The 8,050-nt window shown below is 39.9% G+C and overlaps 1 protein-coding gene across 1 annotated transcript; it reads right to left on the bottom strand.

Annotated features, from left to right (window-relative positions):
• Positions 1–3,841: 3,841 nt before the first annotated feature.
• Positions 3,842–6,223, bottom strand: LOC308414551 (protein PPP4R3C1-like; the record flags this gene model as incomplete). Its single annotated transcript, XM_080909781.1, has 1 exon — positions 3,842–6,223. The coding sequence occupies one exon, from the start codon at positions 6,221–6,223 to the stop codon at positions 3,842–3,844; it is 2,382 nt and encodes a 793-aa protein (XP_080765907.1).
• Between the last annotated feature and the right edge of the window lie 1,827 nt (positions 6,224–8,050).

Below are 8,050 nucleotides of genomic sequence, written 5' to 3'. Positions count from 1 at the left end.
GCCTGGGTTAAAGCCTTTAGAAAGATCGGACGACCTTTAACTAATGCAGATTTAGCTGCCGCCATACTACAGGGGCAACGGCAGCTGGGTCTTTTTAAGAAGAGTGTCATTTGTTTTCAATGTGCGAAGCCTGGTCATATAAAGAGAGAGTGTAAAAGTCAGAGCTCAGGATTCAACCCTGAAAGTATTCCTGACCTGTGCCCTAAGTTTAAGAAAGGGAAGCATTGGGCTAATGAATGTACATCAGTAAAAGATTTCAATGGGAGGCCTCTAGAAGCGTCAAAAAAAACATACAGCGGGGGCCCCATCCTCAGGGCCCTCAAATATATGGGGCAACCAGCTCCCCAGTAGTCTGGGGGCAGGAGAACCCCCGCGGAGAGCCACTCCAGGTTCTGCGAGATTGGACCTCCTTGCCACCACCAGAATTGCCCTGACCCCACAAATGGGAGTTCAGCCTATCCCTTCTGACTTTCATGGGCCATTACCGGCTAATACAATAGGGCTGTTTTTGGGACGACCATGTGCCACCCTTAAAGGTTTGGTAGTACACCCTGGGGTGATCAGGATTATAAAGGCCAACTAAAGTTCATGTGATCCTCCCTGAGGGGTTTGTTTCCCATCTCCCCAGGAGATAGGATTGCTCATCCTCCCCAATTGTCCTGCCCAATTCACATCAAACAGGGCCAGAAGGGAGAACAAAGGCTCCAGTTCTTCAGGAACTGACTTAGCATATCTATTAGTAGATTTGAATACCAACCTTGAATTTGGAGACTGAAGGAAAAGTTTTTGAAGTACTTTTGGACGCGGGCAGACAAAAGCATCATATCTACTAGCTGTTGGCCTGCTAAGTGGCCAGTTAATCAATCTTCCCATCCTTTACGAGGCCTTGGCTATGAAGCCAGTCCTGTCATTAGCTCTAAATTATTAAAATGGAAAGCCCCTGAGGGACAAAAAGGGACTTTTACACCGTATGTCCTTCCACTACCGGTTAATCTATGGGGAAGAGACAGTTTAACAGAACTAGGTCTTAAACTTTTGAACAATTATTCCCTGCCTGCACAGGGGATGATGACTGATATGGGTATATCCCCGGAACAGGCATTGGCAAACATCATCAAAGACCTACAGACCCCATACAGCCCACCATAAAATCTGATCAAAGTGGTTTTGGTTTTTCTTAGGGGCTGTTGAGGGGACTATGTCCATACCATGGCTTACAGAGGAGGCAGTGTGGGTTCCTCAATGGCCTCTGAAACCTTATGTAGGTGTTTTTCCATCACCAGGAAAGATTCCAGAGACATAATTCTCCGTTGTCGAAGCTGCAGCGTCTTTGTTACCACCCCACATATAAGGGTAAACCCACGAGGCATTCAGCCTCTCCAAATATGGCAAATGGATGTCACCCATGTTCCCTCCTTCGGGAAATTAAAATATGTACATGTGTCCATTGACACTTGCTCAGGAGTTATTTTTGCTTCTCCTTTATTAGGAGAAAAGGCTTCTCATGTTATTACTCATTGTCTTGAAGCGGGGAGTGCATGGGGCATTCCTAAAATGTTAAAAATGGACAATGGTCCTGCATATACCTCAGCAAAATTCAAGCAATTTTGCCATCACATGGGAGTTTCACTCCTGACAGGATTGCCTTATAATCCTCAGGGTCAAGGTATCATTGAACGTGCTCATCTAACCCTAAAGGTTTATTTAAACAAACAAAAAGGGGGAATTGAAGAGGTACCCCCTACGCCTAAAATGGCCATTTCTACTATGCTTTTTACTTTAAATTTTTTAAATTTGGATGCTCATGGCCATTCAGCTGCCGATCGCCATGGACAATGGCCTGTGCCACCTAAAGAGCTAGTGAGATGGAAAGATGTCCTCACTGGTAATTGGAAAGGCCCGGATCCTATTTTAATATGATCCAGGGGAGCTATTTGTGTTTTTCCACAGGGAGAAGAAAGTCCAATTTGGATCCCAGAACATCTTACACGTCGAGTGCTACCAGAACAAGAAGCTGTTCCACCTGCTTCTGATGAGCCTGTCTGCATGATGATTCAAGCAGAACCGAGTTAGAAGATTCTGTAGGTGTTCCCAAAACCGATGCCCATATGCCTTAATACATATTTAGTTTCTTGTTAGTTTGACACCATTGAAACCTTTGATGTACTGTACTTGCCCTTAGACACGGAGATAGCAGGGTTATGGGGATTATAGAACTCTTACCTTATCAAGTAATTTTTGGCATGCTTTTGTGCAGAGAGTCTGTGTTTCTGCTCTAGATGGTGTGCAAACTCCGTACTCAACAGTATCGTGACAAAGTGGTTATAGCACTAGATTTTGCTGCACTCAAAATTGTCACCTATTCCTCTGTTTGGCTTAGTATGCTTTAGAAAAAAAATTGGGTCTGTATATGGATAGCCCCTGCATCCTGAGCATTCGAGGCATTGCACCAGGAACCGGTGTCCTACACTAAGGCAACATTTGCACCCTGCAGGGCTTGTTCCCATTGCACGCAGGAAGGTGCCTCACCCAAAATTATAAGATATGCTTTAGGAAAAATGTTGGGTCTGTGTTTGGATAGCCCTTGCACCCTGAGTCTTTGAGGCATTGCACCAGGATTGGGTATCCTACACTTAGGCAGCCTTTGTACCCTGCGGGGCTTGTTCCCATTGCACGCAAGAAGGTGCCTTGCCCAAAATTATTACTAATCATGGTCTTGAACCCTAAAGGTCCAACAAGAGCCTGATGGTTGATCGGCCATGTTTTATGTTTTTTTTATTTAAGAGAAAAGGGAGAAATGTAGGAAGCCGTTGGCACCAATAGATTGTGCCAGCTTCCCGCCCATTGTTCAGCCTACAATAACCTTTCCCCTCAGTGCTTAACACCACATCATAGCCACTAATGAGATACTGGAGGATGCACCAATCAGGTAGCAACACAAGTCTCTTAGGCATATATAAGCAGTGCATTTCTCTCCCACGTGGGAGATCACACGTGAGGGAGAAGACCTGGTAGGAGAGATCGCAAGTGGGAGATCGCCTATACAGAAGACCCCGGTAGGGAGTTGCCCTGACCAAGACAGAATGTTTGCTCAGGGAGTTCCCTGCTCAGAGAAAAGTCCCCTGCTCAGGGAGATCCCCTGCTCAGAGTGCTGTACAATAAAGGTTGTTCGCAGAAGAATCCTGTTGTTGCACGCCTATTCCTGCCAGCGGGACGTAGGGCGCGCGACACTACTTGATATTCATAATCTAAAAAAGAAGTACATTAAAAACAGCTTTTTTAGAATTCAGCTTAGCACTTTATTCACAAAAAAATTGTACTGGATGTTGTTTCTCTATTATTATTATTATTCATAATGAAGCTGTGTTAAATCTTCCCAGAAATGTTGAAAAGTCCTATTTTATTTTTCTTTACTTTCCAGTGTCTTTCATACAAAGAATGGATACTTTAAACACACTTCAAGTTATAAAAAAGTGCCATTGCTAGATCCTTAATAAAAAACAAAAAGTAGTCTTTGCGATAGAACCACATTAGTTGTTTCTAATATGAAGACTTTAGTAAAAATTGGATTGCATTATCAAACTCTTTCTTCCTCCCAAATAATGTTGTTGAAGTAACATTTTGTCATTAAGAAGTTATGACTGAGTAGGTGTTTTTTATTATAGGCATCTATATTGGGGGGTTGCTTTCTTTCTTTATATAAAATTGAGGCCTCTTATTCATTATTGGACTCCATATTCTACCGTATCTAAAACTTCATAGAAGAAAAAAATTTAATTATATTTTGTAAAATTTGTGATATTTATAGAATTTGAACTAGAAAATAAGGGCCTCATATAATTTATGAACTAAGGTTGGGTCTTTTTTTGGGGGGTTCTTCATTTTCAATTTCATTTTTATCATTACCGTAAGAATCATCATCATTTTCACCATCAGTATCATATGGGTAATCCACTAAAGGAACAAGGCTACTACAGTGAACTGTACTCATTCCATTATCAGAATTATCACTTTGAGGTGGAAAACACTGAGAAACTTCAGATGATTTTCTTTTGGGGCGTTCTATTTCATTTTCTTCTTTAATTTTCATAAATGTATCAGAATGACTTGGAAAGTCACTACTCATTGGTACAATAGCTCCTTCTTCTTTTTCTTCTTCTACTTTTTCTTCATCTGTGATTCCTCTACAACTTATGTCTGCCTTGATTTTTACCTCCATAATTTTGATTCGTCTACAACACATATTCTTGTATATCCTATTATGTAAATATCTTTGTTTTTGAATTTCTTTCTTCTTCTCCTCTTCATATTTAGTCTTCAACCCTTTAAAGGTCTGTACATACTCAATTGATTCAAAAGCAATAAAAAAATTTTCAACAATGTTTGAAATGAGAGACTTAATATTTTCTTGTCTTATAAATTCAAATAGCTCAATAATAGCTGAATTTAACATATTGTACTTAGATCCATTATGCATAAAAGCACTTACAACTGGTTTAAACAGGTTTTTCTTAATTATGTACAGATTATATATTTCATCTTTAAGGCCAATAATCTTTCTCATAAACCGGACAGCAGATAAAATCAGAAAAGTATGCTTTGAACTCATCAGGACCAATATTCTGCTGAGTAAGTTATTGCTTAAAATATAATTTTTTATGTAAATTGAGTGGCATTGTACACAAAACGTGAGTATTTCTAAAAGTACTTCAAGTAACTGTGCATTTTGATAATTATCTGGGCAGATGTTAGCAGTATTATCATCACTATCAATTTCTACTGTGGTGGTAAAAATTGGTTCTATGAGATTATTCATGCAACATGTATAGAAGAAATTCAGAAATCCCTTTCTTTCATACCCATTAGCTGTGACACACATATTTTCTGGATCGAGAAGAGCATGAAGAACTGCTGGCAAAATGATGCCTCGTGAAAATTCAGGATCGGAATCACAGATCATTTTTTTGATCAATATATTAATGAGAAGGTCATCATTATCTTTCCTGTCCCGAGCTTCTTCTACTACATAAGCTTGGATTAGACGAGGATTATATTCTACTAGATGAGCAAATATATCTAGAACGGCTACTTGTATTTCATTATCATGCACATGCACTACAACTTTCAGTGTATTCATGATTCCTAGCTTTATCAGTGTTTTTAGTAATGCATTCTTCTCTTGAGACTGTAATGTCTTAGCAAAAACACAGAATTCCTTGAAGAATAATAACAATTCACGCCTTCTTTCATCACTCACTGTGTTATCTTTTAACTGAGCAAAAAGTTCGAGCAAAAATTTTTCATCTTCCTGTATCATGGTAATTATTTCAATTTTGTTGAAAAAAATCAAAGTGGTAAGATCAGAAAGAATATTTGCTTCAAATATGGATGGTGTGGGTAACAAAATATCATGAATATATTGCATTCTATAGGTCTGTTGTATTTTTTGCCTAAGTTGGTATTGTGCTATTGGAATAACTTCCTTGAATTTCACATTTTGAGTCAAAAATTTCCTGTGTTGCTTTGGCTGATCCAAACCAGGTCCATATTCAAGGCATCCTACCACATCCATGAAAAATTCATCAGAACACATGATCTTAAACAAGCGCGTATCATTTAGAAACAAGATTCCTTTAATTATGCTATGCAAATAGTGCAAGCCTTCTATGTTCAGCTTTTCTTCACAAGTGTTGAACAACTGCAGCAATTTTTTAATGTAACCTTCATTTTCTAAAACCAGAACCAGCCCTTCCTTGAGGCTTGGCGTTTCTTTGATCATAGTAAATAAGTTTACCATGTTATCCAGTGTAGGAACTTTAAATTTTGACATCTCAAATTGATTCCAGCTCTTCAGCAGATCTTCAAAACTTTTCAGATCATCAGTAAGTTCTTGTGTGATTTCTAAACTTGGATCTTTTCCTTGAACTTGGCAAATAGCTTCCCAGATCTCTTGACAACCATTTGGGTCCTGGAAATGTAGTGCCATGCCATGGTTCTTAGGTTCAGACCAAATGATTACATCCCCTTGTTGTTTCTTATAGGGCAGGTTAGAATGTATTTTACACTCCAGAATTGCTGAGCCATCTAATTCTGAACAAACAAGCAGGCACACACCCTGGAGCCGTTGGATGTATTTTGGTGAAATTTGTCCCGTGCCTATGTCTTTCCAGTGCTTGTCTTCCACCAGCATATAGACATTTACTCTATGAAGCTTGTTGCTCATGTTGGTGCCTGGCTTAGACCACTTTCTTGTACAAGCTTCTGCTTTTTGTATTCTAGCCACAGGTTACTATTTCTTTCTACCTTGACCAGAAATATTGCTGCAGTCCCAATTCATAAAAAATGTAAGAGAGGAATTACTGTGGGATAAAAAATGGCAGAGGTTAAGAGAGGGTCCAACGTAATTAAAATTACTGGGGGATAAGGCAATAATACTTCCCAATCCCCTCTAACTGAACTATCACCAACATACCTCTCTCAGGAGTACTTGAGTCTATGAGCTTGCCTTCATTCTGGCAGAATCTTGGATTCACCCAAGATTCTTTCTAAAAAGAATGTGCTTATGTAACAGATAGTTTCTTTTTTTTTTTTTTCACTCCAGATTTTGTTCTATTTTCCAACTGTTCCATGTCCCACACCTCCACCCCCCACTTTACAGTCTTCATGAGGATGTCTCTACCCCACCCATCCAACCTGACCATTAAACTTCCTAGGCCCTCCAAACTCTTGAGGGTGTGATGCATCTTCTCTGAACTGATCCCATACCCAAATATGCTCTGTTGTATGTGTGTTGGGGACCTCTTAGCAGCCTCTGTATGCTTCCTGGCTGATGATCAAGTGTCTGAGTGAGATCAGGGGTTCAGGTTAATTGAGACTGTTGGTCCACATACAGGGTCGCCCTCATTAGCCCTCATTAACACCTTTTCGAGCTTTTCCTTAATTCGACCACAAGAGTTAGCACCTTTTGTTCAGTGATTGGGGCAAATCTGATTCTGCTTGTTTGGTCTTTAAGAGAACAGCCAAGTTAGGCTCCTTTTTCAGAACACACCATTGACTCAATAATAGTGTCAGGCCTTTGGGCCTCTCCTTGAGCTGGATCCAACTTTGGACCTGTTGCTGGACTTTCTTTTCCTTGGGCTCCTCTCCATTTCTATCTCTGCTGTTCCTTTCAGACAGAAACTGTTATGAATGAGAGTTTTGACTGTGTGATAATAACCCCGTTCCTCACTTGTTGCTCTGTCTTTCTACTGGAGGTGGGCTCTAAAAATTCCTTCTCCACACTTAATGCATTTCATCTATAACCTCCAGCCACACTTTGAGTCCAGAAGCCTCTCACGTCTGAGGTCTCTGGTACTTTTCAGAGGGTCCTTCAAACACCCTACCTCCCAAGGATTGCATATTTACTTTCCTTCTGCTGCCCTAATGACTTCCTTTTTCCCAACCAAATATCAGATCATGTTGCCCTCTCCCTGCCTTGGTCTTTTATATCCCAGGCCCCTCGCCCATGGTTGCTTTCTTCCATCCCCTTCCCAAGTAGGAAAGAGGCATCATTAATTGGTTACCTCAGCTTGTTGACATTTTGTAGTTCTATCGGCTGCATCTTGAGTATTCTCTACCTGTTTTTTTTTTTTTTTTTAGTGGCTAATATCCTAATAATATTGATTACATATTATGCTGTCATTTTGGGTCTGAGTTATCTCACTCTGGATGATATTTCCTATTTCCATATATTAGCCTTCATATCTCAGAATGTTTTCATTCATTATTTTAACATTTATTTAGGTGAATACACTTGCTGTCTTCAGACAGAAGAGGGCATCAGATCTCATTACATATGGTTATGAACCACTATGTGGTTGCTGGGAAATGAACTCAGAACCTCTAAAAGAGCAGTGGGTGCTCCTAAAGACTAAGCCATCTCTCCAGCCTGATGTCTTCATTATTAATAGCTGAGTAGTATCCCATTGTGTAAATGAACCAATTTTCTGTATTCATTCTTCTGTCAGAGGAAAACTGGGTAGTTTCCAGCTTATGGCTATCACAAATAGGG

This window comes from Micromys minutus (assembly GCF_963924665.1).
Source record: "Micromys minutus genome assembly, chromosome: X".
NCBI lineage: Eukaryota > Metazoa > Chordata > Mammalia > Rodentia > Muridae > Micromys > Micromys minutus.
Note: the sequence above shows the minus strand (reverse complement) of the source record. Positions and strands in the feature narration are given on the sequence as shown.